At 45.7% G+C, this 24,706-nt stretch overlaps 2 protein-coding genes across 5 annotated transcripts; one reads left to right on the top strand and one right to left on the bottom strand.

The window, feature by feature from the left end:
• Positions 1-364: 364 nt before the first annotated feature.
• LOC146178749 (ubiquitin-conjugating enzyme E2 W) lies at positions 365-12,606 on the bottom strand. Of its 4 annotated transcripts, none has more exons than XM_084578513.1 (7): positions 12,343-12,606; positions 12,060-12,139; positions 11,883-11,971; positions 11,215-11,317; positions 10,563-10,718; positions 9,255-9,330; positions 365-967 (listed from the first exon to the last, which is right to left on the bottom strand). In XM_084578513.1, the coding sequence occupies exons 2-7, from the start codon at positions 12,135-12,137 to the stop codon at positions 954-956; spliced, it is 516 nt and encodes a 171-aa protein (XP_084434639.1). In that variant the 5' UTR covers positions 12,138-12,139; positions 12,343-12,606; the 3' UTR covers positions 365-953. The 4 variants fall into 4 exon arrangements, with proteins under 4 accessions (XP_084434639.1, XP_084434638.1, XP_084434640.1 ...); XM_084578512.1 differs by having other exon boundaries at positions 11,883-11,974; positions 12,343-12,605; XM_084578514.1 differs by lacking the exon at positions 12,060-12,139 and having other exon boundaries at positions 11,883-11,974; positions 12,343-12,604.
• A 4,497-nt stretch (positions 12,607-17,103) lies between these two features.
• On the top strand, positions 17,104-22,495 carry LOC146178748 (uncharacterized). Its single transcript, XM_084578510.1, has 4 exons — positions 17,104-17,299; positions 18,657-18,776; positions 19,518-19,646; positions 19,754-22,495. The coding sequence occupies exons 1-4, from the start codon at positions 17,248-17,250 to the stop codon at positions 19,789-19,791; spliced, it is 339 nt and encodes a 112-aa protein (XP_084434636.1). The 5' UTR covers positions 17,104-17,247; the 3' UTR covers positions 19,792-22,495.
• The last annotated feature ends 2,211 nt before the right edge of the window (positions 22,496-24,706 follow it).

Genomic DNA, 24,706 nt, shown 5'->3' with positions numbered 1-24,706 from the left:
TTGATATTATAACACCAGGATTTGTCAGCTACTTGAGGAGTCATGGGGCAACATTTCCTTTTGAAAATGACAGTGACAACAGATATGCAGATTAAGATATTACATATAACGAATTTCCTTTTTTCCCATCATTACGTGACAGAAGATTGGCATCCTGTCGGAAAAGTTGCAATTCAGCTCTATGTATGTAACAGCGCATGACACGTCCAAAAGCGTTAGGCTGCCTAACCACAGCCATGTTGTACGACTGAATAAGGGCCTTGCTGTTTGTACTGACAGCTTGATTTTACAGACCTTACTAGTTAAAAGCATGACAGTCAGGAATAATCTCGTTATCCACGACTGATGATTGACACCCGAAAAGTAAAACCAGCAGTGTTTTATTCCTAAAACGCATACATCGCACAACGTTATACTCAAGGGGGAAACACACTCATTGTCCTCGGTCGGCTTCATCACTACATGTCCTTCCAGCGGGCCTTTCTTCATCTCTCTACACAATCCACCCACTTGGCAGAGAGCGCAGCCATCGCCCGACCAGACTCGCTGCTAGCGATTCTAGCTGCGGGACCCTGGCAGCACGAATCGCTAACGGCGCCTTTTCTATGCTGCAAAGAAGAAAACAAAAAACCTCTACAGTTTTATTCATCCAGCGCAGTGTGTGGCCGGTGGTTGTCCAGCAAAAAACAAAGCCAGGATCTGCCCAAGCACAGCAGGCAGCACGCGGAGACCGCACAGACACACGGTCATCCACTTGAATTCTCGGCACCGTGTGGTGCCCAGCGCCCCCACCGCAGCAAGTGGCAGAACAGGGGAGCGCTCTGCCACAAGGGTGCGGAGGCAGTGCTGGACAAAGCGCTTGATACTTCAACGATGCGGCAGATGGCGGTGGCCCCAGAGACTGGGGCAGAGTGACTAGAGGTGGGGCGGAGGGGAAGGAGGCGACCCTGGCATCAGACCGAGTCATCTGCAATGCAAGGGGAGAGTTGCAACAGCTGGTCACTGTCCGAAGTCCGACAAACGCATTTGCTTTCAAAGTACAGGGTCGCACACTTCTAGCTATAGCGAAACCTCGTTGTAACGAACAGTTAAAAAATCGAAAAATAGCTCGCTGTATCCATAATTCGTAATATAAAATTTTGTAAAAAAGTACATGCAAGAGCAGCAAAAGTCAATCAGAGAAGACACAGCAACTCTGAGGGTGCTTACTTGGGTCACGTCCATTTATTTACGCGCAAAGAACTGCATTATCATGGCCTGCTTTTTTTGTGATCGCATTCCGTATCACGCCTTGTTCCACAGTTTGAAAACAATGCAACAAGGGTTTGCCGGCGCAGTAAATCTAATGCAGCGAGCGCTTCTTGTGGAGTCGGAATGCTCTCATAGTCTGCAGGGTCAGCCTGAGCTTCGTCTGCGGGATGTTCAGAATCTTCTGCAGCGATTTCAGTGTCCATCAGTACAGCCGTGGTCACTGCGATGTCGCCGCCGCCTACAAAGTCTTTTACAGTGACTGTTGCGGGCATGTCACCAACAAGACGCGAAAAATTGTTCCAGCCCTCATCGAGCTCGCGGAGCTCTGCATCGTCAGGATCGTCCCCATCGTCACTTGATGCACGGGCCTCTGCTGGAACAAAACCTGCATGCCGAAAGCAGTGCTTCATACAAGGAAGTTGTCTCTTCTTGTAAACTGCCTTGAAGGTCCTGATTTTATCTTGAGCTTGGTCTTTAACGTCAGTGCTGCTCGTTTTTTCACGTTCACCGCCATCATAGCACTACGCACACCCACGCACCACACACGACACGACCACCGATGCAGCTTCCACCGAACGCTACGACCCGCTGCTAACACTAACATGCAGAAGACACAAAAAGGCAAAAGCAACATTCGATCGTGCCGCTGCCGCCAGTGCTGAAGTGGCGCTGTCAGCACCTGCGAGGTAGTCCTGAACGTTTGCTGCGCCGCACAACACACTTGTAGTGCAATAAAAACTGCCTCCTGCTATTAAAATGAGGTAGTGCTTGGCGTCGCAGTTCGTTATATCCGTTTTATGCCGAACTGCATTCGCTATGCGAAGTTAAAAATACATGTGTTTGACAAAAATATTACAGAAGAGTTTGATATATATTGAATAATTCGTTACATGCGTGTTCATTATATCGAGGTTTGACTGCATAACGCGGTCACGGGTTTCAAAGCAACATTGTATTCAACGCAGGCGCATATCGAAGCAAAGCGATACATGCCCAGAGGGACCCAGAAGTTGGGCTTTGCATGACCCTAACTGTATTTCACGGCTGGGTCGGCCACAATGGCGCTTTGAAAAGAGGTAACCTTGTTACAGCTAGAAGTGGACGACTCTGTGTCCCATTGCCACTTTGGACAGAGTGTAATGTGTTTAACTGAGCCACCTCAGCTCAGATAATGTTAAGGATCCTGTGTGGAAAAAAGCTGGTCACAGCGTTGCTGGATGCAAATGGAAAAGCCTGACTGGCTGACAAGGTAAATGATGTCACAGCCGCATGACCATGCGTGGGAATTTCATATATATACCCCACAACACTAGGGTTAACCGTGATGACACACGTGGAATGAAAGGAGTCAAAACATGACCTAACGCAGATTAAAGGCAGCCACATGCCTAAAATGATTTAGTCGCGTTTGTCTCAGGGCTAGTTGGTTAATTTTTCGAAAGTGGGATTCTTCTTGGCGTGAGGCATGAAGGGGACAAGGGGGGCAATAGCATCTACCTTATACCCCTTATGTGTTGCGCCATAAAGGATCCAACTATGAAAAAATGATTTTGGCCATATAAAAGTAATTGATCTAATATTTAAGGTTCATGTGGGATTAGAACCAATAACTTCTGGGTTCCAAGACAAATTACCCTGGTAACAAGCAAAGCGAGGTTTGTACAATATCATGGTTATGTCATGGATATTAAACATAATGTTCTGTCTTGCAACTGTATGTTATTGAATATGTGTACAAGTAAAAGGGACCACAGGCTGCTATCGCATCACACCCTTAAGGCATAAGTGCCCCTAATTTTGATATTAACCTTTTGTCATTGGCCAAAGTCAAGTCCTGTCCAACTACTGTCAGGCTTAACAACCTATATGCCCAAATTCCAGGAACTTAAAGGAGGTAAAAATATTTTGTACTTTAAAATGTTCACCTCACATTAGAATTCAAACTTCTCCTTTGAAGGCAAAACGTTATTCAATGCAGAGCCGTCCCACAATGTAGGACACCAGCAGTACCTAATTATTATGTGTCGTAAAGCTTCAAATATTTGATGTCAACTCTTACGTCACCTTTCTTATCACAAATAGAGATTTTATTATGAAAATGTGCAAATCTTATTTGCTTTTCCTGTAGAATTGCAAAGTAGCCGCTAGGGTTCAACTTGCCAAATGCTTCCAGAAGAGAGAGGCCGCTCTTTCTTTGTGCAGAAAAGCACATGATGCAACGTTTGCACAGGAAACATTTGGAGCCTCTTGGACATACACTACTGGGTGCAAAGTTTTACACAATGAATGTTTACAGTTACCGTCCTAAGAAGCGACGTCCTGCGCACAGGACTCCAGGCATATAGGTATTAACGAAACGTGAATGCGAAACATAGTATCGTTTCAACCAGTGAAAAAGGGCACGAAATACAGAACAGAACAAACCAGCTTTGCAATCGTTAGTCCTGACTCGCTGCACACATTGGTGATCAGTACCATATAGTCAACTAGGATTTTGCCCCACTGCAGCACAAAGGCCTTGCCCACAGATCAACTATTGTTGTCACCCACTAGCCATGGCTGTCTCATCCCAGCAAACTGCCTAGTCTTGTCTCGCCACCTGACTTTAGTTCACCCTGAGTTTTGCTTTCGTTCCACTGATATCCACTTTTCAACTAGATAGCCACCAAGGTGCAGTTTGAACAGTGGGACAAACAGCGCGCCACTCTGCTGCCCTAGCCCAATTCCATTCTCGTCAGGAAGTGCTATTCTTATCAACCTGCCAAGCATTTAGATGCTGCGACTCTGCCCTATCCTGTAATACGACTAAAATTCGACCAGTATGGCAACCTGCTTCATGATGTACAATTGAACAAGTGGCTGCAAAATGAGGAAAAAAAAATTTCACACACAATCAATGCGACTGATTTGGCAGAGTATGTGTAGCAGCGCTGCCCTTGGCACCAATGCCACCTGCAAAAAAGAATGTGAATGCTCGCGCCATGTGGAACGGCCCCAGCAACAGAGCTCCCTTCAATAAACGGAGGTGGTCTCAACTACAGGCCGCCTTCCTCAATCAACCTACGTGACTACATATGCACTAGCATTAGTGTTTCCCTTAGACAGAGCATCCGATACTCATGACGTCCATACTGTGCGAGCGGGTGGCACAATATAGTACTTCAATCACCGTGTGACATGCCAGCCCCTTACCATCAACTGATCTGCCCTCACTTCTACTTTCCCCTCCCCTGCAAGGGGATTCCTTTCTCTCCACTTTGCCTCCTTTCCACCAAGGCTTTACACTTTTTGCAATAACGGCCATTCCGATGTCAAGGAATTAAAAAGTGCTGCTTTTATTTTTTCATCTGACCCTCAGCCTCTCGCGAGCTAGAGAAAGGACCACTCCCTGCTTGTAGACAGAGCTGGGCCACCAGATTGTTTGTAGTACGCTCCTACCGCCACTGTCCTGTGAGCACCTTGCAGTTAGCGAATCATGCAAGATGAACCTAATTTGGATGCTGTGGTCGAAATTACTCCGTAGCCCTCCACTACGGCTCCCCTTTCTTTCTTTCCACTTTCACTCCACCTTCCTCCCTTCCCTACAAGTGTGACAGATACGTCTTTCCCTTCCTGTGAACCAATTATTATTATTGTTATTATTATTATTATTATTATTATTATTATTATTATTATTAGATGTAGAGCGTGGTGATCAGCCAAGTCACTGCATCTTCTAAAGAGAGGGAATGAGGGGAAGCGGGCCTGAATGCTTTGCTCCACTTGCATCCCTAATGATTCAATTTCAATTGGTTACTGACACTCAATTCTTGCAAACAAAGGCAAGTGTCACAAATAATAAAACAAAGGGCCATAAAACCATAGCTCAGTGACCACTGTGGGCCGCAGCAAGGCATTCAAGCTTCTCAAACCGCTGCCGTTACTCAACCCACAAATATGAGCAGGAAATTCAATTTCCACACTGCCACACTCTCATGCACAACACACCTCTGCTTCTGCATGGGATGATTTGCGCGGCTAAGCAAGGAACGAACGACTTTGCTGGCCATTGGTGCGAGTTTGGCCAGCGTTTGCCTAGTTTCAATGCTGTCTTTTCACAGCGTTTTTGGTTAGACACATTTTTTCCGGTTCAGTGTCGCGGGGGCTGACAACTGTTCATCAGCATTGCACTCGAAATAAACACTGCAATGCCGAGAAAACTCCTTGGCAAGGTGTTATGCATCTTCCATAACCAGTTCCACCACATCAAAAAAAAAGAAAGAAAAAAAATGTTTACAATAATAACAAAATACTTGGTTGCATGTTTGCAAACTTGATGACTACTTCTCCCTTTTGCAGCTCCTTTTTTTCTGACATCCCCCGATGCACAAACAAGTAGTAATGAACAGGCTGACATACTAGCTGAGCATTTCTCTCGTGTTTCTAGTTACCTACACTACAACAACTCTTTCTTAAAAGTATAAAAACACAGCAGAAAATCATCTTTCAACAAGTGGCTGCACTAACGAACCCTACAATAGCTTGATTACGGTATTACAGTTCAGGAACTTCACAGAGCATTAACAATAAAGAGATTGCACCAGAGCCCATCTGTCTGAACCGAGCACTCTTGAAATTTGTTAACAAAATCTAGGTGTCGGGGAAAATGTCTGAGGCTTGGCAAAAAAGCTGTTATAGCACCATTGCTGAAACCTGGAAAACTGCCAACCTCTCCTCTCCTACTAGTTAATGGCCAATAGCCCTTGCCAGCTACCTTGCCAAATTCTTCGAAAGTGCAGTAAATGTCAGTTAAATGTTTATTTCCAGATCTCGCAAACTCCTTGACGTCCACCAGTGCGGCTTCAGAGAAGCTTGTTCAACAGTGCTCGCGTGCAGCACTTTGGACTACTCAAAAGTGCAGCGCCAAAGTCGACACTGGGCTGTCTTGCAGAAAGCTGCGCCTGCTACATGGATGGCAGCACGGAATGGTTTGATTTGATTTGGGTCTAACGTCCCAGGCTATGAGAGACGCCGTAGTGGAGGGCTACGAAAATTTCGACCACCTGGGGTTCTTTAATGTGCACTGACATCGCCTTGCTTTTCGCCTTCATCGAAAAGCGGCCGCCGAGGCCGGGATTCAATCCCGCATTCTTGGGAACAGTAGTCGAGCGGCGTAACCACTGCATCACCACGGCGGGGTAGGCACGGAATCGATCAGAATACGCTGGTGCCGTCAGAGAAGTTCGGAAAGCAATGAATCGCTTCGCTAACCACAGAAACGAAATTTAAAGACAGGCACCTGTCAATAGCCTAGGCTTGGTGAAGCAATCGTCTGCATCCAAAGTAAAACAAGACGAGTGGATCTTTTTGTGGAAAGCTGTTGCTGGTGCCTCCAAGGTCAAGTGCCGCCCCAAAGTCGCCAGAGCATTGTTGCTGCTGAGCAGGGGCAGTGCAAAGCGAGAACATTAATGCTTGCCGCGACTGCTCCATATCGACAGGTTGCATGTGAAGTTTAAAAAGACTCCCTCGTAAGGCTGACAAAAACAAACAAAAACAAAAGGATTCCTAAACTGAAGCATAATCCTTCTTCAACACATACTGAATGGTATTATACTTGTCCAGAAACGGCTTGGACTCCTCAGAACCTGTCATTTCGTGCCATCACTCAAACTGAGTGATTAGAGTGGGTGCAATAAGAAAGTAAGAGAGCTTCAGAACTACCTGTGCATAAACTGAATACTGGCTGCTATACTCCCGGACAACTTTTCCTGGCTATGCAGCCAAATCTACAGAGCTGAAACACATAAGCTCACTGCGTAGCAGAATATAGTCACTTCATAAATTTTGCGGATCGTGCTCTGGAATATTATACCAGCATGGAAACATTCCGTTATTATTACATTTCAATACAAGCCAGTACATCATTAGTGTTGTTATCATACCCACTGCATATTATACCCACTGCAGGGCAAAAGCATCTTCCATATTCCTCCAATTAACCCGGTCCTGTGCTAGCTGCATCCATTTAAACCCTGCGAACTTCTTAACCTCATCCACCCACCTAACTTTCTGCCATTCCCTGCTACACTTCTTTTTCCGTCCAATCCAGATTGTTACCCTAAGCAACCATCGGTTAGCCTCTCTTCGCACTACATGTCCTGCCCATGCCCATTTCTTTTTCTTAATTTTCACTAGAATGTCGGTAACTTGAGTTATTTCTCTGGCCCACCCTGCACGCTTCCTATCCCTATCTCGTAACGTTACCCCTACCATTTTTCGTTCCATAGCCCTCTGCATTGTCCTCAACTTTAGAATCCTCTTAGTTAGCCTCCACGTTTCAGCTCCATAGGTGAGCACAGGTAAGATGCAACTTTTGTATACTTTACTTTCCTCTTGAGTGCTACCGATAAATTGCTAGTTATAACCTGGGAGTGCTTGCCAAGTGCGCTCCATCCCAATCTTATTCACCTTGTTATTTCCCTTGCATGGTCCAGATCTGCGATTACTACCTGTCCCAAGTAGACATATCAAAGCTGTTGAACATTACCTTAGTCTTTTGCATATTAATTTTAAAGCCTACCTATCCACTTTTCTTGTCTAGATCATCAATCATTCTTTGCAGTTCATCCCCAGAGTTACTTAGCAAGGCAATGTTATCAGCAAATCGCAGATTACCGAGGTATTCTCCATCTACCCTTATCCCTAACTGCTCCCATTCTAAGTCTCTGAATACTTCCTCTAAGCAAGCTGTGAATAGTGCTGAGGAGATCGTGTCTCCACCTTTCTTTATAGGGATTTTGTCATTTTCTTTATGCAGCACTATGAGTGCTCTGTAGCCACTATAGATATCTTCAAATACTTTCATGTACGGCTCATCTACACCCTGATTTCGCAATGCCTACATAACTGCTAATGTTTCTACTGATTCTAATGCTTTTTCGTAATCAATGAATGCTATGTATAAAGGAATGTTAGCTTTATTCACAGGGAATGGTACACAGACCTGGCTCAGAAAGAAGGCCACAGATTAGCAGAACGCACGGAGGTATGTAAATTTGATAGAAGAAAAGTGAGTAAAAACTAAAATGCTCGCTTTGTCAATTTCAGATGTGCACGAGAAGTCTGCAATAAGTCCCACTGTGATAAAGTGCACCGTTGCATCTGCTTCAATTTTCTGCGCACACGATTTCGTGCCATCATTACAATACCTAGCACATGCATCAGCCCTAACTTTTGTTTTGGCTGTACTGAATTACTACATTAGGTGCTGTCCAAATGATGTGAGCGCATGCTACATGGTACCTATAGTAGCCAACTTGGGTATGGAAAAGCTGACAAAATATTTTAACGTCCAGTCAGCAAGAGGTGTAACAACACACCGCATTTATCTTGATACACCTTCATCCAGATGACAAGTTCCCAAACCCAAGGTCACACATTTTCCTCTTCGAAACAAGGCAAGCTCATGTTCTCACCAACAGCGAATGAAAGATGATCCGCTCTCACGAACTAGCTGGATTTTCATGAAACTATAGACTGGCTACACTAATATGACAGGACAAGGCCAATTGCAGCCCTCATCCCACATCTTGTTAAATGCAGTGGTTGAGACCAAACAGTGACGGCAGTTATCGAGGGCTCACGAAATGATGTGGGCAGCAGAACAATTTGCCTGTGCAATGTTTCAGCCATTTGGTCACTATGGTCAAACCACTATTCTCACTGGTAGTGGCATGCCTATCTTTAAAGGAAAAAAGGAATCGACATGGAGGCTCAAAAGCACCCTCCTCTCGTGTCCTACGCTTTAGAAAAAGGGCAAAGGGAAATTCAGCTGTCAGTCATCCACTCCATTTGTATGTGTAGCTGCAAGAAATATGCGAAGTCACGTGCTGCTCCCTGCCTTCTGTGTATCCAGTCTACTGTAGAAGTGCGTTCCAAGTAACTGGCCGAATCAGCGACAATATAACCAGGAGTGGGACAGCATATATTAGTTTCAAAGACAAAAAATGTGCCGCAAAGCTCACCGTGGTACCACCACTTGGTCTTCTTGGGGTTCTTGTTGCAGGTTTTTACGTACAGAGAGTTGTCAGGTGGCCGCTTCTGCAGTTAATGGGAAACAACAGCATCACGTCACTAGCGAACCTTAATTTAATATGAACGCCGCTAATGAACCGGCCCAATTTCGCCTGCCAAGAACATCCACTACCCTCAATAATGAGTACAACGGTCTAGAGGCACCGTCGGAAGTGTACGTGGGAATCACCATGAGTGGAGTAGATTGCAGTTGATGGAGTGTTTACTCATTACCACCTGGCCGAGCGAGCGCATGCAGGGAAAGCTTTAGAGCATTCCTTTCTATGGCTGCATCCTGGCGATTGAAAACTAGAATATAAACCCTTAATAGAATATGCAATGCAAAGGAGCAGTAGGTGGCAGTTATGACGAAAGGAACTGTCAATCTGGGTAAACAAATGCTGCCATCAGAGAAATAAAGGCTATTGTAGGAACGGTGCACCCTGACTGCCATAAATAAAGCAGGTTGCTACAGCAATCAGCCATCCTTCTAATGACAGTAATGCATGCGCTAAGTACAAAATGTTCCAGCAGGGTCATCACTTTCAGAGTATCAATGGTTACTAGTCGGGTTTCAACGGATATCACACATTTGTTGTGAAAGGTGCTGTTCCTGCTGGTGCCGACTAATATCCTGAGGAATTCACAAAGGGTACGGTCGAGACATGTGCATGGTCCTGAATTTCAGCAAATAAATTTCGTACTACACAGGGCTCAGCTCCTTTCACACATTGTGCTGCCTTCTCTTGTCATGCAATGAAACGTGCTAACAATATTGAAATTTCAATGGCATGCCAGGCATTATCCTAGTGCAATAGGAAACTGCGGAGGATGCTGAGGCAGGCGGGAAACGAGAGGGAAAGGAGGGCTCGATCGCATTATTGCACTCACAGCATTCCCACTTCAAGCATGTCTTCAATGCCCTCTTAGGACGTGAGAAAGTTAACCGAAGCTTCTGAGGGGGTTGGAAATCGGCATTACCTTAGGCAGCTTTGTAATGACCTGAAGTGCTCTGTACAGGCCCCCGCTTTGTGTTTTAATCCCTCAATACTAGACCAATTTCTCTTGTGTTAGACAAGCTTCGAAGTAATCACTGAGGAGCAAATGGGGCTACTTTTGGTAGGTTTCTTTCCTTGCGAGGGCAGCATATTCAAGCTCACTTATAAACAAAAACGGAGCACATCAAGCCAACTTGAGGCGAGCCAAACATGACAGCTTGGTTTCCATAGCAACTGTATGAATGGTTAACTGCTAAGTACCTTCTCCTTGCAGCTGGACAGCATTGAAACGATGCTGAGGCAGACGGACTGCACAGACAGGGCGGGCGACCAGTCGTCCGTCAGGATGGACAGGCAGATGTGGCCATTGCTGTAGACATGGGGGTGCACTGGAATGTTGGGCCCCAAGAACGTCACCTGCGTTGGCCAACCTTGCTACCTGTAGCCACCCCGCCGACATCAACTGCATCCTTCTCGCTGCAAGCTTTTTATATGTTTGCCAAGACCGAACCCCCACCATGTCTGTTTCCTCTCAAGTTTTTGCCTGAAAGTGACGCACAGCTGGAAGTGAGCAGCACGGCCATTTTGCCATTGTAATGAATACTTCTTATAGCGAGGTAGCAGTCTCTCATTAAGTAAATACAACAATGAAAAGTGTTATGAATATAGGATGCTGACACACCTTCATATCAGCATCCCGCCATGTCTTAACAAATTAGCAGCTATATAAATGCAGAGGAAAGAAAGATGCCCACTCAATGTAAACACAATACAATAACTGATGCTGACATGAAAATGCAGCCTTATGTCAAAATAGACACAATAATCAGAGAATGAATGTGGAAATATAACAGAAAGGCCTTTGTGTTATCTTATCTCACAATGGGACAATGCTCCAAAGCAGGCTCTTCACCTCAGGTGAGTCAAACGGGTACTTGGAGCTGAATTTAAAAAGCAGTTGAAACTTCTCTCCTTCATACAGAGTGCCCTTGGCACCTTCCATGTCCACGATCCACCTGCAAAAGAAACGAGACAGCAGATTGGCAGGATTCCAAGGCATTTGTCACTAAATTAAGGATGGTGATGCCTCGAGCAAGCATGGAATAAACTGCAGCTATTTAAGCAAAGCTTACTGCTTTTATGTTCTCAAAAGGGGGGAAATAAGATTATGGAAGAACTGTGACACTCTGAGCAACATAGTTGAAAAATCTGACAGAACCAATAGAAGAACCAGGTTGTATTCAAGTAAGTCTTTTTCTGTGAACAAACAATTCGTCAGAGGTTTCACACACCATAAATAGGTGATCAACATAACACCAACCACGCAGGGGCAGATAATAGCATGGGCCAATATTGATAAACCATACGCAAACAACGCGGTTGTCACGCGGGGACTCACAGACCACAAATGAAAGATAGCTGCTTTGGAAGACGTCCTGTCATAAGCAAAGGAAGCTCCGTGGCGATGTCGCCAGAGAGGATGCTATGGTTGCGCGATCTCGCGCTTATTTTCACCGCTGGCAGCAGGGTACGCGCAACCTGCCCGTCGGAACCGGTATTAAAAATGGAAACGGCACCCACTGCGTCAGGTTGGATCCGACGTTGTCGATATCTACGCTGACACCCGGTGGTGGTTCTTTCTGCATGGAGAGCAGCTCCTTCTGAAGCCTCTTCTGAAACGAAACGCACGAAGCAGTCGTGAATGGCAGCTTCGTCGCTAAAGCCAGCTTGCGACACGAGAAAGTGGCGAGCACCTACTAGGAACAGACTCCCCGAACTGGACGTGGAAGGCGCTTCCATTAGACACTCGCATGCATTTGCTCCGAGAAGCGCCATTTCTGGGCCCCATGGAAAAACGCAGAGAATATAAGCTCTACGTTACGTAGCGCTCACATGAACGACGACCGCGTCCGCTTGTTTGCGCGAACGTCAGGACGCTAAGCGCTGCCAAGTGAACTGCCTCTGAGTTATACAGCGATAGCGCAACAGATCGTGCGCTTTGGGATAGTGGTCGCGGCGTGTGACGGAGCTTCAAACCAACCTGCATTGACGCCATGGCGTTTCGTTTCGCCTGGTCGATTGCCCTTTTCACATAGACGGCAAATCCGGTAGCCTAGGCATGGCTACGAGTCCCAGTCCCGTCGGGCGCTCCTAAGGCGGGGAGGAACCATGTAGGAATGCACAATTCGAAGCACCTGTCACAGATAAACCATTGAAAACAATTCCATAGAAAAAAATTACTCGCAACTACTATGAAAACCTGCGGACCCACGTCGTTGTGTTAAACGCTGGATCAACCAGCTGTGCGCGCATACCTTGTCTCGAATTAACAACTAGCGCCACCTTTTCAAGCATGGAGAGACGTTGTAGTTTCAGGTTTAGCCGCAATCTGTAAACACGTAAATACAAATTAGAAGCGTAAAAACACTAAAAACCGATCTGTTCTCGAAGCTAAAGAAGCAGAGGCACCAAGTTTCTGTTAATCGTTTTCTTCTTTGTTATGATACAAACGATAATTCCCTTTGGCTGCACGTCCTAATTAATTAAGTAGCAGAATTTTATTGGACCAAGCATGGTAAATCATTAATGGCTAATGGTTCCATAATTGGCACAATATGCTGGACGCTAATCAAAATTTGTGCTTGGATGTGGTGACGAGCCTACCATTGCCCATGCTAAGGAAGGCCAAGCATGGACAATAATCGGTAAGGTCATGGACCATGATACATGCGGACACCATGTTGAATCCAAGCAGTTTCTTTCATTGGATGGGATGCCAATCATGTAGGTCAATCTGTATTTTAGCCTCTTCCTAGCACCTGTTTTCAGTAACAGACAGTTGCTTCCACCCTCTTGTAACCTTATCAAACATTTTACACCATGGTTTGGGGCCACGACTTCCGGAGATATCAAATATACATCGAGACCTTATATGAGGTCTGAAAATACACTATATGGTGATGTGCGGCAGCAAAAAAAAAAAAAAAAAAAAATAATAATAATAATAAATAAAGTAAAATTCAGTTTTTTTTCCACCAGGCCTTTAAATACAGTAGCCCGGATACAAAACAGTTAAAACACATCTGTTAAGCTACGTCTAACCAAAAAGGTGACACGAAGTCCACTTTAGGATAATAATAATATAAAAGGAGGATATGATTATATTGGTTATAGCTACTGTAGAGTCAGTGTATGGTATGTATGCTACTTTGCTACTTTGGTCGCTTTGGTAGTATATCATTCCTTCCTCCATGTGTCATAACGCTAATTATATACGTTCCGTAGAATATATATGCATCCCTCGGCTAACCGTTGAATCCGTAGAGCACAAACTATGCACAGAAATGGCGTTTATTGCCGACAGTACTGCTATCATATATATACTCCATTTCACGCTGGGGTGGTGGTGGTGAACTCTTTTATTGCGCCCAAAAACAGGAGACCAGTCAAAGCTAGGACCGATTGCGCTGAGGTCGGCGGGGATCCTTTGGGATGCCGCGGCCTCCACCGCGCGCTGGATAAGCCAGCGTTGGTCTGCTGGCTCGGAGGTACACAGGATCGAAACTTCCACGTCTCTGAGGTGTTTGAGTTGTCTGTGTTGTAATGTGTACAAGTCCATACCATGTGTATAAGTGTGGCCGGAGTTGAGCAGTGTTTACACGTGGGGGCTATATGATCCGGAAAGATCCTGCTGTATCACCCTCCGGTCGAAAATATTTTCTTCCCCGGTGACTGTGAGACTTCGCCCCTAGAACGCAAGGCCGCAAAATGTTTTTGAAAAGAGTAACTAATAACGCAGTTACAGCCACCGCAATCACCCGATTCTGTCATGCCTCTCTCCTTCCGTTCCTTCGCAAAGGTTTTTCACTCTCCTGCCCGAGGTCGTCTAGCCTCCGCAATACAAATTACCCTTCCTCCTCCGCGTTTGGCGGGAGGTGGGGCGTGGCTCTCCGCGAGCGCGAAAAAAAAAAACGGTCGAGGGAGCGCGCGCCGCTCCTGGCCGTGGCGAGGGAAAAGCGCGCTGCGAGCGGTAGACACCCATCCTTCTCCCGTCAGTCAGCGAGACGGACCAATGGACGTCGTTCGCGGTACGTACGTCATTACTGTGGCCCGTCGGGCCAGCGCAGGAAACGGGGAAGCTGGTTTCCCAAAGGAGAGCATGAGAGAGCTTTGAATTGTATTTTCGATGCTTTGCGGCGCGCGTGTCACTGTAGCATTTTGCACAGACTATCTCCGGTACCTGATCGAAACACTGGGCTCCTTTGCTTAAAGGCCCACTGTCCACCCTCCGGTCGAAAATATTTTCTTCCCTGGTGACTGTGAGACTTCGCCCCCAGAACGCAAGGCCGCAAAATATTTTTGAAAAGAGTAACTAATAACTCAGATACAGCCACGGCAATCACCCGATTCTGTCGTGCTTCTCTCCTTCCGTTCCCTCGCAAAGGTTTTTCACTCTCCTGCCCGGTCGTCTAGCCTGCGATAGACAAATTCCCCTTCCTCCTCCGCGTTTGGCGGGAGGTGGGGCGTGGCACACCGCTTGCGCGAAAAAAAAAAAGAAAAAAAAAACGGGCGAGGGAGCGCGCGCCGCATGGATTCAGTCTGGCCGTGGCAAGGGAAAAGCGCGCAGCGAGCAGTAGACACCCATCCTTCACCCTCATACAACGAGACGGACCAATGGACGTCCTTCCCGAGAAATACGTCATTGCTACGGCTCGACGGGCCAGCGCAGGGAACGGAAAAGCTGGCTTCCCGAAGGAGAGCATGAGAGAGCTTTGATTTGTATTTTCGTTGTTTTGCGACGCGCGTATCACTGTAGCATTTTGCACAGACTATCTCCGGTACCTGATCGAAACACTGGGCTCCTTCGATTGAAAGGTCCTTCCCTGGACAGTGGCCCTTTAAACGGGCCCTCCCTGGACAGTGGCCCTTTAAAGGCCCACTGTCCGCCCTCCGGTCGAAAATATTTTCTTCCCCGGTGACTGTGGGACTTCACCCCCAGAACGCAAGGCCGCAAAATATTTTTGAAAAGAGTAACTAATAACTCAGATACAGCCACGGCAATCACCCGATTCTGTCATGCTTCTCTCCTTCCGTTCCCTCGCAAAGGTTTTTCACTCTCCTGCCAGGGGTCGTCTAGCCTCCGCAAGACAAATTCCCCTTCCTCCTCCGCGTTTGGCGGGGCGTGGCACTCCGCGAGCGCGAAAAAAAGAACAGCTGAGGGAGCGCGCGCCGCTGGATTCAGTCTAGCCGTGGCGAGGGAAAAGCGCGCAGCGAGCGGTAGACACACACCCTTCTCCCGTCAGTCAGCGAGACGGACCAATGGACGTCGTTCGCGGAACGTACGTCATTACTGTGGCTCGACGGGCCAGCGCAGGATACGGGAAAGCTGGCTTCCCGAAGGAGAGCATGAGAGAGCTTTGATTTGTATTTTCGTTGTTTTGCGGCGTGAGTGTCACTGTAGCATTTTGCACAGACTATCTCCGGTACCTGATCGAAACACTGGGCTCCTTTGCATAAACGGGCCTTCCCTGGACAGTGGCCCTTTAAAGGCCCACTGTCCGCCCTCCGGTCGAAAATATTTTCTTCCCCGGTGACTGTGGGACTTCGCCCCTAGAACGCAAGGCCGCAAAATGTTTCTGAAAAGAGTGCCACGCCCCGCCAAACGAGGAGGAGGAAGGGGAATTTGTCTTGCGGAGGCTAGACGACCTCGAGCAGGAGAGTGAAAAACCTTTGCGAGGGAACGGAAGGAGAGAAGCATGACAGAATCGGGTGATTGCGGTGGCTGTAGTTACTCTTTTCAGAAACATTTTGCGGCCTTGCGTTCTAGGGGCGAAGTCTCACAGTCACCGGGGAAAAAAATATTTTCGACCGGAGGGTGGACAGTGGGCCTTTAAAAGGGCCTTCCCTGGACAGGGGTGTGGGAAGCTGCCACCCACTGAGCACAGAATATCTTGTAGCTGTCTTGATATGTCTATATTGATCACATATATCTTGAGCTATCAAAGACATCTACAAGACATCGCTTGGTGCTAGTCTAGAAGACATCATCGGCAAGATGTCTGGAATCTGTCTAGTGAAGAATTTTTATGTCTTCAGCTACGCAAGACAGTTATTAGCCGGCTTACGCCAGATGTCTTCTAGAGTTCTGCTTCAGAAGTCTACCATACTTCCTAACAAGACGTTTCAGGGTCACATATGCGCCTATAGTGCAATATGTACACAATTTAACTGGACGACACTGTTCTGCATACTCGAAGTATAAATTGTCGAAGGTTTGTTCTAGCAATTTTTCAGCTTGCAAAATACTGTATCCAAAGTGCCTACGCTTTTGAATTAAGCATGCAATTTGGGCTGTTTCCATCATGCAGGACCAATATGGCACCAAGAAATGCTGTTTAGGCGATGGGTATCTGAACATAATGTACAAAAGCCGCTGACACCTTCATTTCTGCAGCCGATAGCCACACGCGTACTGTGTTCGACCTCGCTGGGCGCAGTCCAGTCCGCCGGAAGACTCCAAACTCCGAGTGTTCACAACGAAAAAGTAAGCTAGCGATGTATCCGTGTGTGATAAAAGCCAGTAGTTCGCACAGAGGAAAGATTTGCTGCGCCGATGTTAATACGGAACGCCAGCTATGCACGATCCGCCATTCCCAAACTTCGCGCGCCGTGGCCTTTTCGCACCCCTCCTCTTTACAGCGAGATAGAAAATAGTGCGCCAAAATAATTACGCAAGACGCAGGTTGTATTTACCGTTTTGAAACAAATACGTCATAAGCAACAGTTACATTTTACTTGTATAGCTTGTTTTATGAAATATATTTCAGATTTCTATTATTTTTAAAGTTATTGTATCAATGCGCTGCTCGGCGGCTGGCCATTTCAAATTTTCGTCGTGTCTAGTCGTGTCTGCACGTTAGGCCGTTGGTTTGTGTCTGCGTTAAAAATGTATCCCGCACAGCGGCTGCTACTTCTGGCTGCAAGGCAAGCTTCGCTGGGTGAGTAAGAAATTGTTTCTTCTAAATGAGTCACTTAATGGAGCAGTAAAGTGACTGAGTGTTTTCTTTTTCCGATAAAAATGCTGCAAGGACCGTTGTTTGCATCCGCCGGCGCAGGCTGTATAGGCGAGCAAGATAGCGCGCGCGGACCGTTTAGTCAGTACGAAAGGCGGTGTTTTATGGCGCATCTACAGTTTTGTGCATTCAGGAAGGTTTTGCGCTTGTAATTCCACTCGCCGCGTTTCGTGAACTGCCATTGGCGGCGGAACCTCGCGATGTAATTCTTCAAAATGAGCTTGGCGATCCGACGTCTTTCGTTGATTGTCGCTGGTTCTAACACTTTCCCAGGAAACTAAGCACGAAAGTCTGCATGCTTAGTGTGGCCTTCACTCTGCAGCAAGATACAGAAAATACGCACCGTCGAGTGGAAGCCGTGCATTGTTTGTCAGCCTTAAAGCCGGTCGTGGTCAGCCTGCAGAGCTCTATACGCGCTAAGTTATGCCGCGGTTGCGAAAAAGAAAGAGAACGATCTCAATAAGCCGCCTTAGAGGGGAGGGTAAGGTGCATTCTGGCCACAGCGACTCTCCCAACTGCTAGCAAAATACTCTCGGCCTGTTCACAGGCACAAGTTGAGACACATAGCGAGATAGGAACGGCGTACAAACATTCTGCAGTGATTTAATTTTAATAGTTCATAAAATGTTTACAGTCAGCCATTACATTGCCGTGATTAAGTGATTTTACATTTTCATATAGTCAGAAAGCACAATTTAGTTCTTTTTAAGTTCCTGAACTGCATGCTGTGTGATGTGCTGGTGCTCTATTTGCTTTGGTCCTCAGGTTTTTTGTTTGTTTTTTTTTTATTGGCGGAAATGTTTTAAGAAATTAAGCTTCAGTTGAATTGGTACAGAAAGAAATCGAAAGCAAATCTTTCGGACGGACCTCATATAACGAAAAGCCTATTATAATACACAAAAACATATCAATTTCATTTGTTTTCTTGCTTCAGGGCCAATAGACTCTTCCTATCCAGAACTGGGAAAAGAAAAGAGAGTACTGAATCATAACTTACTTTTAAGGCGTATAGAATGTACCCATGTTATAAATGCGTTCAGTGTATGCCTTCTGGCTCTCCTCAACAACAAAGCTGTGACTCCACGCAAACCTTTTGATAGCATATGGACTCCTCCCGAAGTGAAGGTGTTTGGCATCAAAGGTGAAATACCTTCATTTAATTTCAGTTCAGTTCAGTTCAGTCGTTCAGTCGTGTCCGACTCTTCGTGACCCTATGGACCATGTCACGCCATGCTTTCCGGTCTCTCACTATCTTCCTAACATCACATAACTTCCTCTGCAGTGCCTCGAGGATGCCATCTAACCATCGCGTTCGCTGCCTACCCCTTCTCCGGCGACCCTCAACCTTTTCCAGCATCAAATCTTTCTCCAGCGACTCCTCTCTTCTCATCAGATGACCAAAGTAGCTGAGCTTTAACTTTAGAATTAATTAACTTAGAATTAACTTTAGAATTTAGAATTTAATGCTCTTTTTCACATTGTGCTGTTGTGTCTGTGTTTGGTGCTCTTGTTATTTTGTGTCTGCGCGAATTTTCATGTAAACAAAACACTTACCCAACAGCTCAAGCAAGTGAGCTATGCATTCTTTTTTTTTTTTTTTTTTGCTCTGGGTGCATGCTCACTGTTTAAAATGTTGCTTTCATTTGTTCTAGGAAAAACTGGTGATGCATACATACATAGGTACCTACATATATACGTGCATAGATACATACATAGGTAATGCATCCATACATAGATACATGATACATAGATTTATTTCTTCTCTACATATGTCGAATGAAACACTTAGCAAACTCAGAGGCAGGAACCTTACCCAGCATAGAAAGTGACTCTCAATAAAAAAAAAAAAGAAATGTATAAATCAGGAAAATGGTGGTTCTCTTCAGGTGTGTCTGTTGGTGAAGACAAGAAAATGTTTTAGCCTTCGAGGTCATCAAGGAGTTATTAATATACATATATTATACTCAGCACTATTTTGTGCTGCTAGTGCGTGTCTTGGTTAAACATATTTCTATTGTGTACTCAGTACTCTCAACCTTATGTGACATATTTTGAGGTTAAATTCTTATCCTATGTTTTGTAGTCAGTGATTTGCTTTATTAAACTTCACAAGAAATCTTTAAAGCATTGGAACACCTTCCAGGTTGCCACCACCTCCACGGCTGCCTAGCAACTATCCTTTTCCTGTCTGTGCTGCAAACACAACTTAGCAATGAGGGCCACAGGACTGACATCTCACTGGGCAGTCGCGGGCTACTGACTGAATACTCAGGTATGGTTTGACTGTGCCAAAAACTTAGAGTTACCAACAGTGGGACTTTTTCCTTCTGTTTGGGAGCTCATATATCTAAATCGTGCTTTTGATTTTAATCCTGGCAGGTGTGACATGGAAAGCCTTCAACACCAATGAAACTTAGTTTTGCCGACGTCACAAAAGAGTGGTTGGTGTTTGCCTTGTGACAAAGACCAAGTCCACATCTAAAGGCCCTGCACAGCCACCATGAACAGTACCACAATAGCAAGCAGCTGGGATCAAGGCACCTTCTGTGCTCTTTTACAACTCAAGTTTGAAGCTTTGTAATTTTGCAAAGGTAGGCCTCCAACAATTGACAGAGAGGAGCCTCCCAATCAATTGAGCCACAAAGGAATTCCCCCTTTCATGGCAGTAGGTGACAAAAAGAGGCAGTGCAGCTGGTGTTCAGTACCGATAAAGAAAAAGCTGCCCAGCCTAGTTAGCTGTGGACAAGGGCTGGAGTGGTACCAGTGTTGAGAACGATCTGATTGGCAGAAAAGCCTCCTTTGAGGGATATTCGCCCCTTCATTCTTAATTTGTAACTGACTGCAGTGGATCTGATAGCCCCGGAAGTTTTCTTTTTTTTTTTTTTTTTTTTAATTTTCTCTGCCCTCTAGGGTTGTACAGAATAACAGATGCACAACCCATGCCAGCTCCCTCATTTTACGATGCTTTCATGCCAGAATGTTGGCAGTGGTATTCAGACCTTGTTTTTTTTTCAATGCCTTTTCTCCATGCATAATAACAGGCTATTTAGCGTAACACAGTCGCACACAAGACAGAGGACACCATCAGCACTTACAACTGTTCAGCGGAAAGCAGCCGATATACATAGCCTACTCAGGTGATGCGCACGGGTACAAGGCAACATGGAAACAGCACCATTTTCTCAAACTATGCGTGAGAAATTTTTCTTCAGTCTCATAAGAAAAACCAATTTGCTGCTGACACAGCTGTAACCTGCTTTTTTATGTGAAGGGCTTCTAGTGTTTCATGAGCCGTTACCCACAGTTTTCACAATTGGTGCAAACCCTACAGTGCAAGAGAAGTCGCTCACCTTCATTGTTAATGTCTTTTGCATGTTCCCTAAGTTTGCCATTGACGCAGAATCCTGCTTGTGCAAAATAAGATTTTTCTACATGACAGTAGAATTTTATAGACGGTGGTGCACTTTACGAAATGCTGGCCATGGCTCTTCTGACAGCCGACCTGTTTGCTTTTGTAGCTTATGTGATGGCTTAGCTGAGCAAGCTTTCAGGGAGCAGAGGATACCATCTATACATTTAAAAGGTTTGAGCTGTGTCAGTGACACTCCAGCTTTTCTTTGAGGCTGAACAGATATTTCTCATACCTGCTTTGATAAGATTGGTGCTGTTTTCCTGTTGCCTTGTACATGTGCACATCAGCAGTGAAAGCTATGCATCGACTGCTTTCCCCTAAATAAACAGTTGTAGTAAGTACACGTGGTGTCTTCTTTCTTGTGTGTGTCTGTGTTATGCTAAATACCTTTTTTATTTCTGAAAACCAACTATCTCAGCAGTTAACTTCCTTCTTTTTATACGAGCAGAATGTGAAGAGCAGCACCGTGTGCAACACTGAATTTTATTCTCTTTTTTTTTGCTGTGCCTTCTGTACTCCTCGCAAGCTGTTTGCTGCACTACAAAAGGTAAGGGCAGTTGGTGCCATCATGGCTGGTTCATGCTGCCCTTATCTTTTGTAGTGCTGCAAACAGCTTTTGATATGGAATGTAGTGGTTGGTATGTACAATGACAGGGATGCAAACCTTTTGCTCCTTCCTTTTTTTTTCCTTATAGTGCCTTCTAGTGTTTCTTGTAGAGTGATGTATGACCCTTACCTGCTACCTTTTCCTTAGTACTTTTTAGTTATGATAGTAGAATGTAACTATGACAGGCATGCAGCCATTGCATTTTTTTTTTCAGTGCATTCTAGTCATGCTAACAGGAACAGCAGCAGTGAAGCAGTCTTGGCTTCTTTTTTTGCAGTGTAGATTTTTTAATGGATTTGATGTCGTGCCTATTGCTCAAGTGTTTGTGCAGTTTCTACTAGATGTATGTATGACCAGCATTCAGTTGGTGACATGCATGCACATATAGTATGAAATGCAACACGTGATGATGGTCCTTTGTGAAAGCGCCTTTTTCTGTATACTGAAGCTTTTTCATTCGAATTTGTTGCTTTGTTTTATTTTGTACAAACATTATGCAGATAGTTCGTTCAACCACTCAACCAGTTTTGTACACTTTTACGTACCTATCCCTGTTTATTTCTAGTCATTTCCTGTTCTTGTTTGGAGTATGGATGTTGTCATTCTTTTGTAAACAGATCATTTTAAACTTGGAGAGAACTACATTATTATTTTGTCATTTTCATACCACTTGTAGTGTCTAGTTTCTGTGCTTGTAACTTCGTAGTGCATTGTTGAAAAAAAATCAAGTACATGATTTACACATTTTGTTTCTTAGCACCTTTTGTAGTTATTGCCGAATCTCCCAAAGAGCACCCAACCATGGCTGTCCACCGTACAGTGTGGCATGTTTTGTAACAAGTACAGTTCTCACTTACTGTTTGCAGTTTTAATGTCTGTGAGAATGAATGACAATGTGCATCATTCTTTACATGTCATGTGTTCATGAGTTGGCTCTTTCTGGTGTTTTCTTCCTTGGTACAATATTAGGCTTCAGAGAACCACATTTTTTCATTTGCATACTGTTGCTTGTGGCTTTCCTTGCTTTTAACATGCATGAGATTGTTTAAGTTGCCTATTTGCAATGTATAATGTTGAGGAAATTAAAGAGTTCTGTAGTTTACTCATCTCATTTTCTAGCATTGGGTGCAGTTACTACCAAACTTTCTAAAGAGCACCTGATAGCCATTAACAGTGAAATGTGGCATGCTTTGTAGTAAAAACATACAGTTCTCATTACTAGACAACAGTTGTAGTGCGTGAGAATTAATGATTTACAATTGTACATCAGTTTAGCTTGCATCATAACTGAATGTGTGAAAGAGCACTGTGGGTGTGTGACGGCAATGCAGCTTTAGTTGTAGCATCTGATGAGACTATATTTTTTGTCTGGCAGTGGTGTTGAAAACCTCTGCAAATACATAAGCATTTCAGACAGTTTTGCGAGAAATAGCAGGGAATAAATAATTTAGAGCATTCCAGGAGATTCTAGAGCTCATTTTAGACATTCAGAATCTATTTTAATGATCTCTAGATGATGACTTGCAAGACGTCTTGCAGCTTAAAAAAGTGGGTGCATTAGCTGAGCTAGAAGGCAGCTACAAGAAGTACCAAGACATATAAAACATCTTTTATATCTTGTCAAAGCATCTTTTAAATGTCTATCAGCTGTCTTGGGTGCCACTTCAGATGTCTATAAGGTGACTTGTTTATCTTGGGCAAGATGCCTTTTAGCTATCTGCTAGACTGACTTACGTTTAGTAAGTTATTTGTCTTCCAGATTTCTAGGAGATATCTTGCAAGATGTCTTGTAGCCTAAAAAAGTGGGTGCATTAGCTGAGCTACAAGATCACTACAAGAAATATCAAGACATCTGGCAATGTCTTGCATATCTTGTCGAGACATATTATATACGTTTAGTAGCCATCTCGGAGGTCTACTGAGACATCTATCGGGCATCTTGCTTGTCTTGGCAAGACAGTTTATAGCCGTCTCATAGATGGGTTGGTGTTTACTGGGCAGTTTGTAGTTTGCGCCATTGGACGGCCTCGCGTCTTGTTTATGGGGTGTTCATCCTCGCAAGAATGCGCCACGGGGGGGGGGGCTAGACGCTACAGTCGCCTTCTAGCCCCGACGTGCCAGCCCTAGCAGACAGAGCTGTGACCCCCAACCCGCGGTGCGAGAAATCGCCACTGCGGCGGGTTCGGGCCAGTGGGGACAAACACCGAGTTACGTACTCGAACAGAGTTTATTGCACTGCTCGAGTACACGGCAAAGGAGTAGCAATTAAGAACAACCACCGTGTAGCGAGCGAACGCCGCGTACGGGGGTGAAATAACAACCACCTAATAGGGAAGCGCGTCAAGTAGGTGAGAGGAAGTGTCTGCTCACCTGACACAGCTTCTCGCTCACATCCCGTTGCGGTAAGTGCCTACGGTCAGTGTGCGATCTCCTCGGCAGAAATCATGAACCGCGCGCGTGCGCGCCCATTCGCCGAAGACCCCCGAGCGAGTTGCTACAGTCGCACTCCTCGACACGGAACGGGAGAGGAGGTCTCCCGGCTACGCCGGCAGGAAAGAGGGAAGCCCGCGGCAGCTTCGCCGCAGGGTCCGGGAGGCGGCGGGGGGTGGCCAGCATGCCCTCTCCTCCGCCAACCCCTCTGCCAGCGCGCGTAATCACGCGTGTTAATTACGCGCGGGCGTTACAATGGAGGAAGGGGATTGTGAATCCCCACATGTTAGATCGCGGTGTGCGGGAGGATATGTGCACCTTTGAAGTCAGTAGTGCTGGAGTATGTCCGTGTAAGTGGTGAATAGAGAAGCGCGTGAGATAAGCAGGGTGGCTGATCATACTCTCGGCTCGGCAGCTGAGATCTCGAGCGAGAGTGTGTGCCTGGGCGTTTCCGCTGAGCGACTCGTGGGCTGGAGCCCAAAGGAGTAAGCGAGATGTGGAAGAGGGTGCTGTAGAACGTAGAATGTGTAACGCCTGGCAAGAGATACGGCCAGCATCGTAATTGCGAATAGCCTGTTGAGAGTCACTGATGATGACTTTGGTATTAGTGTCGGCTAGCGCTAGTGCAATGGCAACCTCCTCAGCTGCGGTGACTGTTTCTGCATTGCGAATGCTGCAGGCTGTGTACCAGCTGCGGTGAGGGGCGAGAGCTATCGCCACCATCGCTGGCCTCGATGGATGGTAAGAGGCGTCCGTATACGTGACGTCCGGACGTCCGCTGAAGCGTTTCTCGAATTGATGAGCCCGGTCGGCCCGTCTCTCGGCGTGGTGTTCCGGATGCATCCGTTTGGGAATGGGAGGAATGCGGAGATTTAGGCGTTAT

The sequence above is a fragment of the Amblyomma maculatum genome, chromosome 9 (assembly GCF_055883805.1).
Source record: "Amblyomma maculatum isolate TAMU_Amacu chromosome 9, ASM5588380v1, whole genome shotgun sequence".
NCBI lineage: Eukaryota > Metazoa > Arthropoda > Arachnida > Ixodida > Ixodidae > Amblyomma > Amblyomma maculatum.
Note: the sequence above shows the minus strand (reverse complement) of the source record. Positions and strands in the feature narration are given on the sequence as shown.